The following is a 22625-nucleotide window of genomic DNA, read 5'->3' on the forward strand; positions in this document are numbered from 1 at the left end:
TGGACTAGCGTGTCGCGAACCGATGAGCCAAATAAGGCCGAACCATCGTAAGGGGCGTTCGCGAAGGACGTCTTGAAGGGATCCATGAAATCGCAGAGGCGGAGCCAGGAGTGCCGTCGCAAAACTACTCCCGCTCCGCTAGCTCTAGCGGCTCCTTCCGTGGCATGGGAAAGAAGCCGCATAGATGTATTTGATATGGACTTTAGAGTGGCCATTCGGGTCTCAAAAACCTTTTTGTCTGAGACCGAGATGGACCCGGGGGGGCTGCAGCGTATTCCTTAATTAAGTCACGCTGTAGCCTGATAGTGTGTGCCATGTAGTTCAGCGACCTTATAGCAAAGGTTGCTGAAGCAAACATCCGCTTCCCAATACGGTCCAAAGCCCGGGACTCCTTGTCCGGCGGATGGACCGAAGAACTTTCCTGGGCAAGTTCTTTCTTAGTGGCAGCCGCCACCAACCTAGCATCCACTGGTGCACCTTTGGACCAAGAAGGTCTATCAGAGGGACGGCTGAGGACCTTATCCGGGTGTCTAGGGATAGGCTCCACGGTGTCGGGCTCCTTCCAAGCCCTGGTGGTAATTAGGTCCACCAAGGGGTTGGCTGGGGGGGACACCCAGGAGGTCGATGGGCCTGCCTCAAAGGCCTCCATAAATACGGACTCGTCCAAGGAGGGATTTTGGGCCGACCACCCCCCTCTTATACGCAACATCTCCATGATGTCTCCAAATGAGACATCTTCAGGGGGTGACCTTGGGGAACCCTCCGTATCCTCCAAATCCATATCCGTGGTAATGGACTCGGGGGAGTCCAGGTGCCTCCTTTTACGCTGGTGCTTCCGAGGCACCTCTTCGGTGGGGCTGTCCGAAGAGGGCTCGTCCACCGGTTGGTGTTCCTCCCTGGGAACTAAGTGGAGGCTTTGGGCAGGCTGTCCCGATGGACGGATGAGCGAAGACAGACCCTGATACAGTGGGGGCACGGGTGAATCCAAAGGCCCGGTCGGGGACCTGGATGACCTCGACAGTACCCTCTCCACTACCTCAAAAGCCGAGGGAGATTCACCATCACCAGCCTGAGAAAGTAACCTCCTCGGCTCCGAGGAAAGGATCCGGGTCGGAGCCGAAACAATCGGATCTGAGGTAGCGGTGCGCTCCGGCCCCATCGGCGCCGAAGACACAACCACTCCCTCTGATCTGATGCTCAACCCTCGGCCCCGAGAGCTTGGATCCGACAAGCTCGAAGGTATAGTCGGCGTCGAAGACACTATCCCTGTCGGCGCCGACGTATCCCCGGATCCGAAAGGGCCTGGATCCGAAAACTCCGAGACCCGAAAATGGGTCGGAGAAGGAGCTATTGGGGCAAAAATGGGGGCTGCACTCCCTCCCAAAGGGGGGGGGGTGGCAAGAGCATCCCCATCTGCATCTGGGTCTGCAAAAATCTTCGCATCATCCAATCCATGTCTGCTTCGGGGATGCTTCTAGTGGACCGCGAAGAGGTAGTCGAAGCAGCCCGGGAAGGCCGCCTCGAAGACCTCAAGGGAGACCTATCCTCCTCCTCCGGCTCCGGAGAAAAGGAAGGTGAATGGAGCCGAGAGGACAAGAATCCGGAGACCCTCTCAGGAGATTTCAAAATCTTTTCAGGCGGAGCCGAGGGATGAGACTCAGCCCGCCTCTTAGAAGTATGACCCTCTCTCTCTCTGTGTTTCTTCTTCTCCCTGTGGGAAGAAGAACCAGACTCCACAGAGCTAGTACCCGAAATGGGAGGTTGAGTCCCGGGTACAGCTGAGGGAGTAGCCGGCGCTGAAGCTACCGGAGTAGCCTGGATCTGGTTAGGAGAGGAAGAAGAAGCTGACTCCTGAGGGAGTTTTCCCGCCAGGATCAGCTTGTTCTTCCTGTCCCTAAGTGCCCGAGGATTAACGGCCGCACAAATCTGGCAGGCCTCTGACAAATGTGCTGCCCCCAGACACAAAACACACTGAGTGTGGCCATCAGCTGGGGAAAGCTTATGGCCACACTCAGTACACTTAGAAAATATAGCTTTAGATTCAGCCATAATTCTCTCACACACACACACAAACACTAAGGGGGGGAGGGGAGAGACAAAAATTAAACTAAGGAGAAAAAGTTTTTTTTTTGTTTTTTTTTTTAACGTGGGTCAGATAGAGTAACGCTAAAAACAACACACACAAATTTAAACTAGAAACTAGCTTTTAGAAAAGGAACAATCTCACCAGGCCTGGAGCTCTTCACTGAGAAGCAACTGTCTTTAGCCACAGCAAAAAACGATCTGAGGTAATGTGGGTGGTAGCAAGGGATTAAGGGTAGGGGGAGGAGCTAGGAGCTCGGATCTTGAAGCTTGGAAAGCTGCCGGTCAGATCCGAGGTCGGATCCGAATCCCACAGGTTGCAGATCAAATGAAGTAACTACTTCAGATCTAAATTTAAAAAAATGTAGAGTGCAAATAGCTACATTACAGGAGACACACTTAGAACTAAACATGTGAATTTGATAAAGATAGGTTTTCAGGATGGTTATTCGGCAGAATACCTGGCGCAGAGGAAATGAAGAGTACTTATATTCATTGCAAGAGGAGCTCCAATAGTGGTAGAAGAGGAATAAAAAAGACACTAATGGCAGATTTATAGTGCTGCTGGCAAGGGAAGAGGATTACACTGGCATGTGTTTATATTCCACCTAAAACTGCTATAATAGAGCTTAAGAAAATTCTGGAGAAATAACCAGTTTTCAGCAAGGAATATTACAGGTGGGGACTGGAATGTGATTTGCAACAGAGATGATGTGTCTGGAGGGCCCAAAAGGGAAAGTATAACAAAGGAGGGTAGATTTTTGAAGACATGTATGAAAATATTTGGCATGGAAGATATGAATTCTGTAATGGGAGTTCGGAGTGAATTTACATATTATTCCCCAAGATATAAAAACTCGACTAGGCTAGACAGAATTTACATTTCACAAGAACGTGTGCATTTAATTGAAGGTTTTGATACACACCCTGTAACTATTTCAGATCATGTGGTAATAATAAGTAAAACAAAAACACAGGGTAATGAAATAAAAATGAGACACTAGCACTTTCCCACTATTTGTTGAAAAGAGAGGAATGTAAGGAATGGGTAGGGGAGATTATTCAGGAGCTATTACAGAGGATAGAAATTTCTTCTGAAGATATAGCTAGGAGGGGTGGGATAAAATTAAGGCAGAGTTTTAAAATATGGCAGAAATAAAAGAAAGGGGAGGTATGGTTAAGAAGTAAGAAGTATTTAGAGGGACTGACATATGTTAAAGTATTGCAGTATAGAGGGAATATCATAGAACAAGAAGAGGATCAAGTGCAGAATGCTAACTAGAAAATAAGGGAGTACCTTGGTAATATGCACGAGCTTAGAAAGAGTGCTGTTAAGCAACTGTATAACACTAGAGCACATAAACTTTTAGCACAATACTCAGGCAACAGAAAGCAGAAAGGGCTTTTGCCAAGCTTGGTTAGTCTATAACAAAGAAGGTTACGAGATCCTGGAGAGGTATTAGAAATATTTCGGAAATTCTATGAAAGTCTGTATAAAGCAGAAAAATGTGGAAATCAAGAAAGGCTACAAATGGAAATGTCTATGGAAGAATTAAATATGCAAGGTTAGAGGTAGAGGAGGCTGAATTACTAATGGTTAGGATAGAAGGAGATGAGATAAAATTGTAATGTATAACTAATCTACATGAAAGTCCCCAGGAATAGATGGTATTCCTATGGAAGCTAGGAGGAAAAAAACTGAAAGATCTGGAAGGTTTTGTTTAACAGTGTTTTAAGAGAAGCAGTACCAACATCCTGAAAGAAAATGGTGGTAGCTGCAATACCTAAAGAGGGTAAGGATCCATCAGACCCTTCTTCATACATGCCCATTTCAATACTAAAGCATGATTATAAAGTGTTCATGTTTATAATGGCTAAAGGAATGACAAAAGTAATACCAAAATTGATAGATATGGATCAGTGTGGTTTTGTGGAGGGGAGACAAACATTTGGTAATATTCATAGAACATCAATGATTCAGTGGGAAGCAGAATGTAAGAAAATACCACTCTTGTTGGTGGATCTTGATGCAGAGAAAGCATTTGACAGAGTAAGGTGGGACTTTATGAGCAGGCAATGGCAGCATTTGCATTTCCTGAAAAAATTACAAGGTTGATTACGAGCATATATGAGGGATCGGAGGCAAAAATTGAAGTCGGTGGGGTCCTTTCTGATCATTTCTGTTTTTGCAGAGAAAGCAGGTAGGGTGTGTTGTCTTTCCCATTTATTTGCATTATAATTGTAACCATTGGCAAAGAAAATAGGGAACTCAGAAATTCAAGGATGTAATTGGTATGGTAATCAAGAAAAGCTTGCTGTATTTGAAGATGATATTTTATACCTGGCAAAACCAGAAAAGGGACATTACAGTATTGTGGAACATTCTGAAATGGTTTGAAATCTTTTCGGGATGCAAAATTAATAAAGCTAAAACAAAGGCAATAGCAGTAAATTATGTACCCACACATGAATTGGTTCAGCAATATCCTTATTTATGGGGACATCATAAAAGTAAGTATTTAGGAGTATGGATTAAAAATGATTCTGTTGTGGCAGCTAAGGGTATGTGAGAAGAGACTAAACAAAAGATAATACAAAAACTGAAAAATTGGAAGCTTTGTTATGGGGATATGGATAGTAAGATACAAGCAGTCAAAATGTTTTTAGTCCCTTTAGTCTTATACATGGGTCAGGCATATTTTTATCGACCAGAGGAGAAGTTGTAGATAGCAATTAATAAAGAGCTGAAGGACTTTATCTGGGATGTGAAGATGGCAAGAGTCAAGTGGGATAAGGTGATTCTTCCAGTAGAAGAGGGCGGATTGGGATTACCCAATTTGAAGGGGTATTTCAGAGCTACATAGTTGACACTCCTATACATAGCACAAGCAGAAAACTATAATTCAGAGTGAAAAGAGATGATGATGAAACCGGTGGGAGGAAGCTCAAGAAACAAGGAGAGACTGGGATTTTGGATGCAGGCCCTTAAGGAGAATTACAATAATCATACAGAGTATTATATCTATAAGGTAACAAAGTATTCCAAGAGCTAAGGCAACATGGGAATGAAGAACAGAGATTCTGCCAATAGGGACTGCAATTAGGAATATAGACAGTAGGCAAGAGGGGGCTGGAATTTATTGGAGAAAACTGGCAAAGGAGTCAAGGTATTGGGAGCAAATAACTAGAGAGGGAAAGATGATAGAATGGGAAGATGCCAAGAATTTATTTGGACTGCAGGCAGAGATTGCCTTCCCTATCAAAGACTGATATCAGAGTATAGGCAAAGGGAAAGAAATAAGGGGTTTAAACGAAAGACCAGCACTGGTAGAATCTTTAGTAGAATCTAGAACAGATGCTGCTATTAAAAAAGGAATAATTAGTACAGGATATAAAATATTGCATTATTATAAGAATCAATCAGAGGAGCTTAGAAACGATTGAGAAGAGAAATTGGATAAGCAACTCACAAAGAAACAATGAGAGGATATATGCATGTCTCCCCAATATGTAACAAAATCTAGATGATTTAGGATTTTTCCTTGGAAATATTTACATAGGTATTTTTAAACCCCAAGTAGACTCCAGAGAACTTTTCTTTGGGTAGATATCAAATGGGGAAGAAAGAGGTAATTATTCTGTACACCTTAGTACCACTACATGGAGTGGCGAAAGTCACATCTCTAGGGCTAGGCTTGCAAATGCCCCAGGGCAGATAGCCTAGTACTAAACTATGAAACTATGAATTGGGAATGTTTTTTCTGGGAGTGCAGTGAGTCGGTTGACTTTAAAGATTCCCTGCAGGATGAACTGTCTGAGACGCTGGGTGGGCAGATTGGTGTGATGAGGGAGATGATTTTTCTGAGCTATGATATAGAATTGGAATTGCCTAGACATGTTAAGGCCTTGTTGTCTCCAATTATGGTGGCTGCCAAAAAAACAATCACTAGAAAATGGAAATCAAAATCTAAACCAAATATATTAGAAGTAGTGAATATAGTAACAGAGATAAAACAACTGGAAATGAGATCTTTTGAAAAGGGTAGGAGCCAAACTACATACGAAAAAAATGGGAATTGTGGAAACAGTACATGCATGGGCGAAATGAGGTTTAAAAAAAGACAGGACTTAGAATGAGCTATGTAAAGTTTGACTGAAAATGGATAGATTTTAAGTGATGTGTAATGTTTGCAACTGGAGTGTGTCAGTATGGTTTGTGATGTAAAATGTATGCAACTAGGATTGTGTTAGTGTGGTTTGTTTTCATTTATATAAATTTATGATTGCTTATGTCATAAGTGATGGTTTAATAAAGATGTTTCTTGTTTAAAAAAGTAGTAGGAGTTGAATAATTTATATAATGTTACTTAGGATATACGATATATAGCAATATATGTGAAGCATGATATTTGTTAATTTTAACTTGTTAATACAGTTTGATTGCTTTTATATAAATATAAATTGTAGCATGTTACAGGCCACCCTCGCAAACTCAGGAACCTCACATGGCCTTCCTGAAAACACTGGAGGGGATAAATGTATCTCCGAACACCATCATACTAGGTGACTTCAACTACCCTAATATAGACTGGGAACACTACTCAAGCCCAAACACTCTAGCCCAAAAGTTCCTGGTATTCATAAACTCAAATGCCATGGAACAACTAGTCACCATCCCCACAAGAGGAGAGAACATACTTGATCTCATCATCACGAACATGGGAGCACAATGTTCAACGCCAGAAGTATACCCCTCACTGGTGAGATCTGATCACAAACTAATTTCGCTGGAGGTCCTCATCCCGCCCCCACCCGAAATGAAAAAGACCACAGTAAAGAACTTCTCGAAAGCCGACTTCACACTTCTAAAGACTAGTGTGGTCTCCTTTAAGGCCCCTGAGCCGGCGGTTAACATTACTCAAACCGCTGAATCACTTACAAATGCCTTCTACCAGCACCTGCAGGGCTGCATGGATCAGGCAATCCCAAGCAAAACAAAGACTCTTTGTACCAAAGGCAAGCGTCCAGTCTGGTGGACCCCAGCCATAAACAAACTCTACAATAAAAGGAGAAAGCTACTACAAGATAGAGCAAAATCCTTAAAAGGTAAGACACCGCTGATCACTATAAGTAAAAAGCTAAGAGCTCTCATAAAATCATCCAAAGCTAATTTTGAGAAAAAAATAGCTAAGGACTCTAAAGACAACCATAAAGCATTCTTTAGCTATGTCAGAAACCTAGGAGGAAAACTCCCAGATATGCTCAGAATTAGTTCAAAATGATGTGAAGATTACTGATCCTACAGACATTGCCAACATACTGGCTGACAGGTTCAGTGCAAACTTCTCCTCACCCTCCCCGCCTAAAGAAGAGATATCTATACCAAATGATTGTAGCCCCCCAAACATCTCCAACGCTCAGGTGAGAACTGCTCTCTCCAAGGCAAAGAACACAGCATCCATGGGACCTGATGGTGTCCCCGGCTGTGTGCTCCATGAACTCAACGAGGAATTAAACCCACAGTTAGGACAGCTGTTTAATCTTAGTCTCACCTCCGGATACGTGCCAGGAGTGGCGCACAGCGACTGTGGTCCCACTCCACAAAGGCGGTGCCTCCACCGACCCTGGAAATTACCGTCCCATTAGCTTGACAAGCCTGATCTGCAAAGCCATGGAAAGGATCATAATGGATCTCATAAATAAAGACATAGGAATTTGCAGACTTTGGATCCAACCCAGTTTGGCTTTGTCAAAGGCAGATCATGCCTTTTAAACTTGGTTGACTTTTTTGAAACAGTCACCAAGGCCATTGACTAGGGAAAGGCAGTCCATACAGCCTACCTAGACCTGGCGAAGGCTTTCGATACAATACCCCACTCGGGTATCATTGAAAAACTCATCAACTTAAATGTAAACCCATACATTACAAGATGGGTTGCAAACTGGCTGAGTGACAGAACCCACAGGGTCAGAGTTGCTGGCGCCATGTCAGACTCTAAGCCTGTCACAAGTGGTGTCCCACAGGGCTCAGTCCTGGGCCCACTCTTGTTTGGCATCTACTTTTCTGAAGTACAAGCAAACACAGGAGGGTTATGGCTGACAAAGTTCGCAGATGACTGCAAACTGGGCGCCGTAGTTGAGAACACATCCGACACAGATATCCTTCAGAAGGGTCTCACAGAAATGGATAACTGGTGCCAGAGCCATGGCCTCAAGTTAAATGCCAAGAAATGCATAGTCATACCCTTCGGGAAAAATAAGGTTACCCCTAGCTACCATATAGGTGACAATCCCCTGAACACAGAAGAAGTTATTAGGGACCTGGGAACCCAGGTTGACAGTAGCCTTTCATTCGACACTCATATTGCTAAAGTAGCTAGGAAGACCTTCTATATTGCCCACCTTATCATGAAGGGATTCACATCTAGATCAAAGGAAGTCATAGTCTCCCTATACTCATCACTCATCAGACCAATGATAGAGTACAATGCCCCATTCGGAATGTATCTGACCCGACACTTGCAGCAGCTGGAGAGGCCACAAAAGTTCCTCACCAAAAGGATAAAGGGTCTCAAAAATCTGTCTTATGCTGCACGACTGAAAGAACTCCAGTTATATTCAGTTGCGTACCGCTTACTCAGAGGTGACCTATGCCTGACATACAAGGCCATGTCAAACCCAGATTTGATGAATATGCTTCATCTCAAAAAATCTAGATCCCTCAGAGCCACAAGGGCGGGTGACTTAAACCTCGACACGGTTATTAATAGGACGTGCTGGAGGGATAGATTCATCACCCAAAGACTCCCTATGCTGTGGAACAAAATCCCGGTTTATGTGAGGCAGAGCACCTCGCTGGCCTTGTTCAAGAGGAATCTTGACCAATGGATGGGAGATCGCAGATACACCCCAGGGGTTACCTCAGTGTCACTGCTCGACAGAGGCACAGCCAAATAATGGGCATAGTTTCTCCAAACTAAGGGGTGGCGTAAGCCACAAAACTATGGCTAGGCTTATAAATGCCCTCGGGCAGATAGCCTAGTATGAACCTATGAACCTATAAATGTGCCTATATCACAAGTGATAATTCAGTAAAGGTGTTTGAAAATGATTATAAAGTGTTTGTCTGTACTTGGTAAGAGAATGGCAAAGGTGTTGCCAAAATTTATAGCTATGGATCAGTATGTGGTTTTGTAGAGTGGATGCAAACATTTGACGAACAGTGATAATCTAGAGGGAAGCAGAACATAAGAAATTGCTGCTGCTGCTGGTGGGTCTTAATTCAAAGAAAACATTCAACAGAGTCAGCTGGAATTTTGAGTTTGGCAATGGTAGCATGTGTTCCACTGATAGAATAATAGGATTAACAAGGAAAGATATATGACAGGTCAGAGGCAAGAATTAAGGCGGGAGGTTCTTTTCCAGTAAGCTGTGTCTGAACAGTGGAAACAGGCAGGGATCCCTTTATTTGCTTTATATTTAGAGCCACTAGGAAAGAAAATAGGGGGCTGCTGAATTTCAAGGATATAACTGGTATGTTACTCAAGAAAAGCTAGCCTTATTTTCTGTGTTGCACTTGATAAATCCAGAAAATAACATTTCAGTGTTGTGGAACATTTTGAGATTGTTTCAAGTCTGTTTTGGGATATAAATTAAGGTAAAACAGAGACTATAGTGTTAAACTACGTACCCATCCCACAAATTAGTTCAGCAGTGCCCTTATTTAAGTGCCCTTATTTATGGAGACTTAAATGATGAAGGACTTGGGTGTATGGATTAAAAATTCTGTTTATGGTAGTTAAAGATATACGGGAAGAGACTAAAAAGATATTACAAAACTAGAGAAGGCTAGATCCTTTTGATTATGGATATGGATAATAAAACACAAGCAGCGAAAATGTTTTAGTCCCATTAGTTTTATTTATATCAGGCATTTTTTGTATCGTAGGAGAAGTTGTGAAAGATTGATGATAGAGTTGAATGATTTTGTATGGGAGTGGAGGAAGGCAAAAGTTAAGTGAGATAAATTGATTTTCCCTGTAACAAGATCGTTTAGGATTACCTGATTTGAACCAGTACTTTAGAGCTGTACATTTAAGGATCATATATCTAACACAAGTATAAGGTTATAAATCAATGTGGAAAGGGGTGGTGGTGATGAAACTGGTGGGGTGGGAGGAGTTCATGAAATGAGAGAGTAGAATTTTGGATGTGGGTCCTTCAAGAAACTAAGCTTATGCAACATTATATTCATAAAGTAGCAGGCAGTATTCTTTGAACTAAGCCAACACAGGAATTGTGAAAAGAGATTTTACAAACATACGTCTCTACATTAGCCTTGTAATAGGTGTGGAAGATAGCTGGTGTACTTCCTGTTTGTAGGGATACTAATCAAAGTAATCATGTTTGTCGCAGACTAACAAGCCTTACCAGTATAATCAGTAAAATATTTGAAAGGATCATACTAATTGCTGGCACATAATTTACTTGAAAATCAAGAACTGAGTCAACAGAGATTCATCAGTGGTCCATGTATCACTAATTTTCTTCAATGGTATTCTAGCGTAATTGAAGCTGTGGTCTTGGGGCCCCCTGTAGACACTGTCTATATAGTTTTGTTAGTAAGCAGCAAAATACCTGTCTAAAAAAACATACTGGAGCAATCTGAAGTTTCAGATATCAATTACACATTGTAATAAAGTAACTGTTGCTTGATATTTGTACACTGTTTCACTTTATTGGCTGTAGTTTAACATTACATCATTTTAAGATTTTTAGGGGCCTCAGAAAGTTTTGACTGCAACTGTAATTTTCTGTGCTTATATTGCCACTTGCTCTCGACGACGACAACTTCCATGTCAGAAAAATGACACAGAAGCTGCCTGAAAATATAAGAAAATTCATATGCAATTGGGATAAAAATACTGCATTTATTTTATGTACAAGCCAAGAAGAAACTTTGCAGGGTGGAGGGTGTGATGTTTACTTCCTGAATTATGCTATGTATAAAAATTAAACTGTAAAATGCAACTGTAAAATACTTGCTACAAAATAATTAAATAGTAAACAGTAGGAAGTCCACAGTTGAGTTAAAAATGGAATATCCTTTACTGAAACACACAAACAAGCGATCCTAGTTGAGTATAATGAAGACATAAAAAAAAGTTGATGTACTTACCATAACTTTCCATCTGTGTTGTCTATCTTCATTTATCCTTGACAGATGGGTCCAGTTCCGATATCAGAACCGACTCTTCCATTACTACACCTTGCATGAGCCAAAAACTCTCAAGCTTCATCTCTACCCACAATCCCTGTCTTACCATTACCTAGGATCAAGTTTGCAGAAAAGTATAGATAGAAAGGAAGCCCAAATGCCAGCCATATCTGCTATGCTTGAAAAATCATAATTCAAGGATATATAATCCGCTCCAACAAAAAAATCTTTAAAGGCCAGGGGAGGGAGTAATGGGAGTCAAGGATAAATGAAGATCTACAACACAGATGGAATGTTATGGTAAGTACACAACTTCTTTATATGATGTTGTCAATCTTCATTTTATCCTTGACAGAGTTCCCAACTATCTAAGATCTTGTGCGGACTCACTAAAGGATATTCCTGAGCACCATCGAACCAAAGGATGCTGTTCCCCTAGAGACCAAGTCCATTTTGTAGTGAGTAATAAAGGTATGGGGAGAAGCCCAAGTAGCTGCTGCACATGTATCATCCATCAAAGCTCTGGATTGGAAAACTGCCAAGGTGGCTACAGATCTTATAGAATGTGCTTTCGCAAGCCTAGGCAAGGTTATTTTGTTCTTATCTTAGATAAATGAAAATGCAGTCATTCAACCATTTAGCCAGAGTCACCTTGCTGACTGGTTTACCCAACTTTGCACTGGAGAAGGAAACAAATTGTAGGTCTGCTTTTCGAATGTCTTTTGTTCTGTGAAGATAGAAACGTAATTGTCTGTGAATGTCTAGTAAATGTAAGGAATATTCACCTTTGTTGGAAAACTTTGGAAAGAAAACCAGTAAATTAATTGCTTGTTTGATGTTAGACTCTGAGACTACTTTGGGTAGAAAGGAATGGTTTGTTCGTTAAGAAACTCTCTCTTTGTAGAAACTCAGATAAGGAGGTTTACATGACAAGGCCTGGATTTCTGTAATCCTTCTGGCAGAGGTTATAGCTACCAAAACCAATGTATTCCGAGACAAAAACTTCAGGTCACATTCCCCAGAGGGTTCAAAGTTAGAATGTACTATGGCCTGTGACACTAAGTTTAGATCCCAAGGAGGCATTGGTTCTTTGAAAGTGATTTTGAACAAAAGTGTGCATCTTAGGAATGATTTACAAAGTCTATGGGAGCCTAAACAATGTCCTTCCAAACCATTGCAGAAATTGAAAATTGCAGCTAATTGTAATCGTATGGTAAAAGAGGAAGCTCCAGCATGAAAGAGTGGCCAAAAAGCCTAAAATATGCACTATAGAACCAGAAAAGGGATTAATATGTTTTTCGTGGGCCCAAACAGTAAATCTCTTCCATTTGCTAGAGTACAGTTTACAAGTGGAAGGTTTATGAGCCGTACTGGGGAAGAAATATTTAGATGTCTGGCAGCTAATGAAATTGGAGGAGCTATGCTGTCAGGTTCAGAATGTCTGGATGAACAAGTCCATCTGGATGGGACAGAAGGTCTGGAACTGGGTCCAGAATCCAGAGTTGTTTAATTAGATAAGGCCAAAGGAAAGGGAACCAAATCTGTCAAGGCCAAAAAGGGGGCAATGAGGATTACTGTGCTTTTCAACCTGAGTGCTTTCTGTAAGAATGTTGGAATTAGGGGTATCTGGGGGAAAGGCGAACAGGAGACTGGGGTGCCAACTGTGGAGGAGAGTATCTCTGGGTGACTTCCCTGGAGGATTAGTTGGTTAGCCCATACAAAATGTTAATAAACTGGTCTTGGATTGTAATTTGTCTCTAGCTTTTCAGTTTGTTTTAGATAGCACAGTCTCTACACTATGGTGTGAAAAGGAACTTGGCTAAAGGAATTATTTTAATGCTTTTATTGCTCTTAACAGAACCACCCTCTGTAACTACTCCTTTGCTCCAAACAATCTGATTATATGTAAATAAGGAATGTTTTTGATCCTCATTATACTCAGCTAAGATCGCTTGTTTGTGTGTTTCAATAAAGGATATTCCATTTTAACTCAACTGTGGACTGCCTATTTACTATTTGATTGTATTATAGCATATATTTACAGTTATATTTTACAGTTCGATTTTTATTGCACAAGCTAACTGCATAACAATTTAGGAAGTGAACATCACACCCTCCACACCACAAAGTTTCTTCTTGGTTTGTTTTGGACCCAGTATAGGTTGCATACTGGGTTTTTCTGGGACTTCAAGGGATACCATGGATTTCTCTTTTTGTATTTTATGTACAAGCATTTATATGCTGTTCAGGTAGAAAATAAAATTTTTATATAATAATTCTACTGTTTGAATTATCTTTAGTTTCTTTTTTTTTTCATTTAGATCCTGAAGAAGTGGATGTGATTAAGATACAGATTTGGGGAAAAAAAGAATTTACATGTTAGTTAGATACTGGTCAGCCCAGACTTAAACACCTTAGTAGCAAAAGTGTACTCAATCTCATCCATTAAACAGATGGTTTACAATTTTCATTTGATACACAGTTTTAAATTGTTAGTATTTTACAGATGTGTTCTACAAAATTTTTGTGCATAAGTGTTTGATATATGTGTGTGTTTTTTATATATATATATATATATATATATATATATATATATATATATATATATATATATTACATGATTGAAATTTTTTATATTATGATTTTCTGGTTGAATCAGTTAAATGTAACATTGAAGACTTACCTACAAGGCAAAAAAAGGTTAAAACTTACAGTTCTGAAGAAGTCTTTTTAAAGTCTGTACAGGGGCACAGGAAAATAACTTTCTTGGGTGGCGTAAGCCAGGGAACTTTGTTGGCTAGGCTTACTTAGGCCCTTGGGCCAATAGCCTAGTACCTACCTATGAACCATTGAATTTTTTTAAAAAGGATGCTTGACATTTTGCTTGGAGTGTTATCCTTGTTTTTATGGCTGTTTAAAGGCTGGATTTGGATTAAATTGCTTCCATATTCAAAGTAACAGCTGATTTTTTTTCCTTAGCAGGACAAGAATGCACTTCATTTATACTCTATAAATGGGAAGTATTTAAAGTCAGAAAGCCTGAAAGAGCAGTTGACAGACCTGTCAGTCAGCAGTGAGCATATTGTGATGGGAAGTGAACAAGGACTGCTTTCCATTCGGGATCTGTACAGGTAGCTTTCATTTCATAAAATAATTCACTGTAAACTATTACAATTCAGGAGTTAAATGTCTCGACATGGTGTCTTGTGAACTTCAGCCTTAAATTCTGAATAATGAAAATTAATTTCCCCTAACATAAGCCTTAAAAATTGCTAGTGACTTAGATTCAGGCATATGTTAATATGAGCAATTAAGATTCTAAGATATAGAAGACTGTGTGCTGGAGTTAATTGACGCTGTTTGCAATGTACATGTTCATCTGTTAATTCTGGTTAACTTTAGATATTTGTTTTTAGAGTATTGTTTCATGAACATCTCTTCAGCCTCATTTCTATTGTCAGTTAATATGACCTAAGATTGTCATAATGTCTTTCTTTGTTACTCAATAGTGTAATGGCAGCTTTGTTTTTATTCTTCATGTTATTCTGAGAGAGTAATGTGCTTTCTTGTTCTCTTATAGCTTGGAGTTGAGTTGTTCCCCATTGGCAATGCGACTTCCAGTTCATTGTGTTTCCGTCACGAAGGATAGCAGCCATATCTTGGTGGGGCTTCAAGATGGCAAACTGATCGTCATTGGTGTTGGCAAACCATCTGAGGTAAAGTCAACCATCATGAACTATTTCTTCCAAGCCATGGAGGGAGCTCACATTCCCTTTCTGTCACACTTTAATCTGAGGTCTCCAAGGAACCTTGTACTCCGAGACAACCTTGAAGTGCAGATGCTATAGATGGAGTAGAGTTGAGGGGCAGATTGTTGTGGCAAAATGCTGGCAGCACTGAGACTTGCATCATTCATTCCTTCCTTTCCTTTAGTTGGAATTGTCTTTTGAAGAACTACTGAGCATGGATGTTTGTGGTACCAGTTTCTGAAACACTATCATCTTGGAAATTCTCAGTAGAATCAGGGGAAAACAAAAGGGTTACTCCTGGCAGTCACAGGCTTAAAAAAAAAAACTTTTTTCTTCCAGTGTTGTTAACTACTTTACAAAGCAGATTGTGAGAGAGACAGTTAGTTGTAAAATTTGCCTTGGTGCTGTTAGCTGTGTACTGGGTTGGTTTTGTTGGTTGTGTGTGTGCACGCGCGCGTGCATGCATACACACATTATATATATATATATATATATATATATATATATATATATATATATATATATATATATATATATATACACACATGCTGCAAGAAAAACCTAGCCAAGCTAGAGTTTTCACTGTGTAATACCTTAAACCTCATGTAATGGAGGGCCATGGGATATATGTAAATAACTCCTTAAGACATCCAAGTGTTTCAACTACATGGCTTCTGAATATCCATGACTTTGAATTCTCTAGCTTGGCTGGTTTTTCTTGAAGTTTTTACTGAACGATTTGTCTGTGTGACTTTTTTTACCTTTTGGTTTTATAGAAATCCAGTATTGATGAGGATATGATCACTTGTAATGTTTGGGAGAACAAGCTGTCTATAAAACAAATTATTTTAGGTGCAGCTTTTAGCTTTGCTGCGCCTATAATGATCCTTTGAAAACATGAAAACTTTCTAAATTACATTGTGCCTTGCCTTTGTGCTAGTGAAGCATATCAGCGTGCGGTTTCCCCTGCATATTTAATTATTTATCATTTGTTAGCTGATCAAGGGACCCTTTATCAGCTATGACCAAGGCCAGAGCAGAAAAGAATCATATTTACAGTGAATACAAAGCCAGAATTACATAGCACAGAAAAAATGTACTTCTAAGATATAAAGAAGGATTAGGCTAGTATAAGTGGAAGTAAGTGGAAAGACTCTAGAACTGGTATTGAGTAAGAAAAAAAGATTTGCTAGTGTCAAGAAAGCACTTGCTATGACTTTTACAATCTAGTTTACAGGAGTTTTTCAGAAATAAAGTTTTGAAGGGTTTTTCATGTCTGGGGGTAAAGGTTTACAAACATTAGGCATGAATTTAAGAAACTGTTTCTGTAATGGTATTCTGTGTAGTGTGTACCACATGAATAGGCTACATGGTACAGTACTACAGTGTATCTATATTATAATGGGGAGATGATTATAATAGTAATAATCAGTAACTGGCCATGGTTGAAGCAGAATTTATCTATGACTGGTGCTGTTTCCCCATGCTGGTGAAGCCTGAGTAGGTTAATCCTGCTTTCATCCATGTGATATCTAGTACTACATACTAGTCATTTTAAAAAAAGAGGCCTTTTTACTTTTAATAAATCGTTTTATTCTGTAATGGGTTTCTCTTCAGTTGATGGATCTCTCCACACAATACCAGGGAGTGGCTAGATCTTCATAGGTTCCTAGATATTAGTAGGCTAATGACCACCAAGGCTTCTATAAGCTTAGCCATGGAGTCCAACCCAGTAATATCCCTATATTTCATGGGTACTTATTAGAAGGAGTATGTTAATTAGCAAGTTAAGAGCGGTTATGTGGAGGGTGCTTTATGTTAGCTTAAGCATTACAGTCTGCCTCTATGTGAGACATGGGAGCCAGAACCGGGGTGAATTTCCAGTTTCCCATGGTCAAGGTTACACTTAAATAGGGTTAAGAATGGACTGTGCTTCACATGAATTGGGGAGCCTATTCCAGAGCATGGGGATCTTCTGAGACGCATGTCTGTCTCATCAATGGGGTATTTATGAGACAAGCAAAATTTAAATCCTTAGATCCAGTGGTTCTGATGATTATTTTTTGGATGCGCAAAAGTTCCATCAGAGCTGGATCCGATTATGTCCTGTATGCTAGGCATAGATTGCCTCCTCAGTAACCTGTAGAGACATAGTGTAGAGGTAGTGCTTTAAGGTGATCCATATAGGACAGTGTGTTTATACCCTGGATTCTCCCAGTAAGGAATCTTTGTGGGCATTGCGGGTTTACTTCAAAAGGTTGAAGACCCATATAATTGCCTTATAAAACATTGAGAGCACGTCAGCAAAACTGCAGTTGCTTGAAAGCTTACAATCACAAAACCCAGAACATCAAACTACAAGTGAGCAGAAGTCCGGTCTTCACTTAAAGGAACAGTTCTCCGATTAAACATAGCCTACAGTAAATAATTATCAGTGGTTTTACAGGGGGGCAAGCCCTCCAGCACCCCCATGCAGGGGGGCTGCACCCCCACCCCCCAAAATTATATATACCAACTCCAAGATTACACTACAGTGAGAAAAGGGTAAACTTCCTGATCCTCACTGTACTGCAGTCTCCATTTGAAAACACTGATATTTATTGCAGGCTGTGTTTAATTGGAGAACTGTTCCTTTAAATGAAGTGAATGTTCCGGGTTTCATGATTGTAAGTTTTCGGTTATCTGGAGTTTCGCTGATTTGGTTTTGATGTTTTGTAAGTCGATTATATGGATCTCCGATCTTTTGAAGTAGACCTGGGCATTGCAACCGTTGCATATGTCTGGTCAGGTACATGCTGAGGGGGGACTTGTACTCAATGATGGGCCTGATAAATGCGCATTAAGGTGGTACTGTAACATCCATGGACCTGAATGCCATGCCCTTATTTATAAGTCTGACGTACAATAATTTTCTTAGTACCTTGACCACATGTTGGTCAAAGATCAGATTACTATCTGCGTATGTTCCCAGATCCCCGACTACTGGGTCAACTCTTCAAGGAGTCTTATCAGTGGAGCAGATAACCTGAGTGGCAGTTTCCAAAAGGCACTATAATGCATTTCTTGGCATTGAGTTTTAATCCATGACTTTGGCACCAGTCATTTCTCTGTGTTAGACCCTTTTGCAGGATGTTTGTGCCTTGGGGGAGTCTATGATGGGTCCAGTTTTGCAGTCATCTGTGAACTTGAGCAGCCAAAGGTTAATGCCTTTACCTCCAAGTAGATGCCAGATAGGACCAGTCCCAGTATGGAGCCCTTCTGGTGACTGGTCTCTTAGTGGAGGTGATCTCACAAATCCTGACTTCGTCTGTGAACCAGCTGAAAATAGGCGTTTAGGCCTACTGTAATGAGTTTACAACTATATGAGTGTAAGGTATTGTATCAAACACCTTAGCCAGGTCTAGGTGGTGACCTTCTCAAAGAAGTCCACCAGGTTCAATAGGCATGACCTTCTCTCTGTATGGTAAGTTTCTGCACATTGTGTGTGCAGACCCACACATAGTGAAAGGCTGAATTTGTAGCTTATGCCCCTGATATTGTGGCATCAAGCAGTTGTGGCTCCATCGTTAAAAATAAATAAATAAATCAGAATAACATATGTAAGTTGATACGTAGACTGTAGTCCAGAAAGGTAACCCATGTTCCAGTCGAATCCTGTAACTTCAAGCAGCATGTTGCCTTCCAGACTGTGGTGAATGCACATGTCCGAGACAGTCTGACATAATGAATAGAAGAGCATGGATATATGACTGCAGCACACTCCAGAAGTTGCTGGAAACGCCAACGTGTGGCACAATATACCGTAGCATTAAATAGATGTAACATGAAATATAACCATAAGTAAGTAAAAAGCATATATTACTGTATCACTAAATAAATCTGATGTTAATTAAATAAATAAGTTGTGATCACATAATTGAACAGGAGGGAGAAGGGACTGCAGCAAAAGAAAAGAAAAAAATAACTTGGATACACAGTATCTAGCCTGCAAAGCTTTCCATTCCGGGTAAAGTTTGTCACCACTGTGCTAGCAAGCAGCTAGGAAATCCCTGCTACGTTTCTTTACTTTAGTGATAATACTGTTGACATTGAATGCTGCAGCCCTTATCTTTTGCTATTACAGTGTTGATCTTCTCTCTCTTATTTCAAGCAGTCACCAGTATGGACATTCGGCACTGTTTGAGCGGCAACGATAGGTTACTCATTTGCAACTTAGGAAGCTGTCCGGAATAATATATATATATATATATATATATATATATATATATATATATATATATATATATATATAGTTTTGTTTTTTTTTATTTGCTTTCACAAACTTGTCACTTTCAATTTTAGCTCCCTGTTGCATAGATATATTTTTGGTGGTTACTGTAGGTTATAACCTCTAAAAAGATTCTGTTTAACCAATCAAGTATCCTTGTTTAAGGGATAATTTTAGAAGAAAACACTTCTCATTTATAAAAAACGTATGAAGGGGTTAAACATTATTTGATATATGCTGTCAATTTTCCTGACAGAAAGCTGTAAATTTAGGCTGCTTATACTTAATTGAAAGCTTACTTTAGTGAACCTTTGTCTTAGAATGCAGAAGTCTTGATATTAACTGTTTTTTCAGTGTTTAGATTTTGCATCCAGGAATGCCTCTGTTTCCTTTACATTTTAATACTCTATACAGTGGATAAAAATGTCCCTAAGAATGGAACGCAAATTTAAACTACACCATCCACTTACAGAAACTGAGGCCAGTACCAGGTGTACTGTCAGAAAAAAAGAAGAAGGTTTTTTGATAGATTTGTGTACAGTAAGCATGCATGCAATCTCCATATGGTACAGAAATTCAAGAATGCAACAAATACAGCTTTAGCTTTAATTTAGTTTTGGTTTGTTTACTTGATTCATTTCTCTCTGCAATCTTAATTATTTCTAGCAGATGCGTTCAGGCCAGCTTTCTCGAAAGCTGTGGGGATCAAGCAAGCGTCTAAGCCTGATTTCATCTGGAGAAACAGAATATAACCCTCAGGAGTCAGAATGATGCATGAGCAAGTGAAAATTGTATTTCCTATCTGCTGCTGAGATTCCACTTGCAGTTTTTAGTTCTCTTTTCTGCACGCCCAATCAACATGATGCACACACTGATCATCTGATGATTTCAGCACTGTCTGTTTTCTCTTTTTAATCTAACTGCAGGCTGTGTGCATACAGCGACAGATATGTGGGTTTCCTTTGTATGGACAAAATCCCCATACTCTTGTTCGTACAGTGCAGCGATATCTGAAACAGAAAGCGATATGAGAATGAAATCAGCCATGAAAGATTAATGCTTCCAGTTGTGATTATACAAATGCTGTGAAACTGTATTCAGAATTCCATAAAAAAAGTACAGATTCTTTTGGTTGCTAAGACAAATAAGATTTTATTTAATTTTGAATTGGCTCCATTTGTGATGGGCCGAGAGGGTTCTGGAACCTATTTTGTAAATATGATACACAATCCCTCTTCTTGAAAGCAGGGTAACTTTTGTTCCATTTCGAAGGAAAAGTGACTGTGAATATTGCTTATGTATTATGTACAGAAATTATTTTAAAACAGGGACCCTTTTCAGCAAATTTCCAAAAGGTTACAAGGGGACCTTTCAACACTAATTATTTTGTTTCTTAAGATTTTTAAGTGTGCTGTCTTGTCTTGAAAAGCAGAAGTGTAGAAACCTAAGGACAAACACTAAAATAAGTTTTACCCATTCCGAAGCTAAATGTTACACCGTGCACTGAACTTTTTAAATTATTATTAACAAATAATTATCTGTTGAACAGGAATTGTGATTTAAAGGGCTGAATTAGAATATCTATTTTTGGTTTTAAAACATGAGAGTATTATATGTATGTGTGTTTATATGTGTATATTTATACTTAGGATTCATGATTTCCTTTATTTTTTAAGTGTTGCCATGTTTGCAGTGTGGTAGCCAGAAGTACTGTGATAATTGTGTCCCATCTAGTGTCCATATGCATTTTTGGTCATTCTCCATTGCATTGATGGGAGGCATTGAAGCACTGGAATCACTTTTACAGATATACATTTAAGAGTTTTGAGGGAAGTTTATGCTTTCCTTTTTTTGGTGGGGGGGTTGATTGGTGTGTGCCATCTTGTACACCATACATGGATAGTTTTAAACATAAGCATATAATCTTCAATACCTTCACTATTTCTTATTTGGATTTCATTCCCCCTTCTTCCCATCATCAAACACAGGTGCACCAGCTTGTCAAATGCCTGTATTGGTTATGATCATAGGATCACCACCATGTCTTGTGTACCAAGAGCTTGATTCTTGTTTGTACCTCTTCCTATAGCCTTCATAAGGAGATGGCCAAATGCTGACCCCCCCCCCCCCGTTCCAAGTGCTAAGTCCTTCCCCCTCTGGTCAGCCTAAGGATGACCAGAGTATATTTTTACACTTTGGTCTCCAAATATTCTAGATGGATAGTTTGCTTCCAAGCCAGTGGTCTGCTGATGATTTTAATAGGGGCATACAAGCATCTGCTGTACACTGCACAATATAAATATACATTGCAGCTGTCTCACCTTCCCTGAGCATGAGATTACGTGAATCACAGGATACAAAATGAGTGTGAATTAGTTAGTATATTGAGTGAAAGTAAATGCAGTTATTTCATATTTAAACTGATAAAAGATTAGAAATTGATGTTTGCTTTTTCTTCACTTGTGTTCTAAAGACTATTTTGACTTAACTGCTTGTTAATTTTAGCCAGGGTATGATTGATAGCATTAGTCAGCAAATACAGCTTGCTGCAAAATTGCCTGATGAGCGGGTAGTTAGTTGTTACTTAGTGATATTTCTTCTCAAAGTTGTGTTTATCCATCCAAGTAAGGGTGTCACTTTTCTTGTGTAGGCAATCCATTCTTTGTTTCTCCTGCAGAGTATTTTACCTGCAGCCATATAACTATATTAAAGCTGTCGCTTACATTTCCTGTCTATTGTATATAACAAGAGTTCTTTACCCGATGCATGGTTATGGTTGGGGGATTCTTTGACCCTATGTGAAGGTATGTGATAGTGGAGATTTTTTTTTTCCAGTCAAAGGCAGTATTTGCTCATATCAGAATGTTTTCATCTCTACTCTTTAAAAACATATACACCTCCTTTATAGTAACTGCTGATGTTGGCCTTTTATTTGGTAGAGGCTATCTCTGCATCATTACCTTTACTGTATGCCCTCACAACTTTTAAATTTGTTGAACAAACCTAATTTTATTCAAACTTCCTTGAGCCAGCTGCCTCCTCAAGCTGTCTGGATAATATCACATCCATAGCCATACAACAGTTAGAGAAGGCAACCAAGGCTTGCATTGAAAGATCAGGTCACTCACCACTCAGGGAATGGAGGTAGGCTTGTGTCATGTCAGGCTTGACCACTAGGTAAACAAAGATTTGGGCTGAGAACAGAAGTCAGTGTTAATCACAATTTAGTGAAGGTGAATTGGACTTGGCATAATTACCTGCTTATTGGACAGGATAATCTGCCAACACAAATCCACATTACCTAGCAGTC

At 39.9% G+C, this 22625-nt stretch overlaps 1 protein-coding gene across 1 annotated transcript in view; it reads left to right on the forward strand.

Moving 5' to 3' along the window:
* The window catches only part of NBEAL1 (neurobeachin like 1), a 2263075-nt gene extending 2241630 nt beyond the window's left edge, over window positions 1-21445 (forward strand). Inside the window, exons 54-56 of the mRNA XM_044075407.1 lie at window positions 14282-14430; window positions 14880-15015; window positions 19985-21445. Of these exons, the coding sequence (XP_043931342.1) occupies window positions 14282-14430; window positions 14880-15015; window positions 19985-20086 (387 nt within the window). The 3' untranslated portion in view covers window positions 20087-21445. The remainder of the gene's footprint in view (window positions 1-14281; window positions 14431-14879; window positions 15016-19984) is intronic.
* Window positions 21446-22625: the final 1180 nt, after the last annotated feature.

This window comes from Protopterus annectens, chromosome 6.part1 (genome assembly GCF_019279795.1).
Source record: "Protopterus annectens isolate FY-2018-M chromosome 6.part1, PAN1.0, whole genome shotgun sequence".
Taxonomy (NCBI): Eukaryota; Metazoa; Chordata; order Ceratodontiformes; family Protopteridae; genus Protopterus; species Protopterus annectens.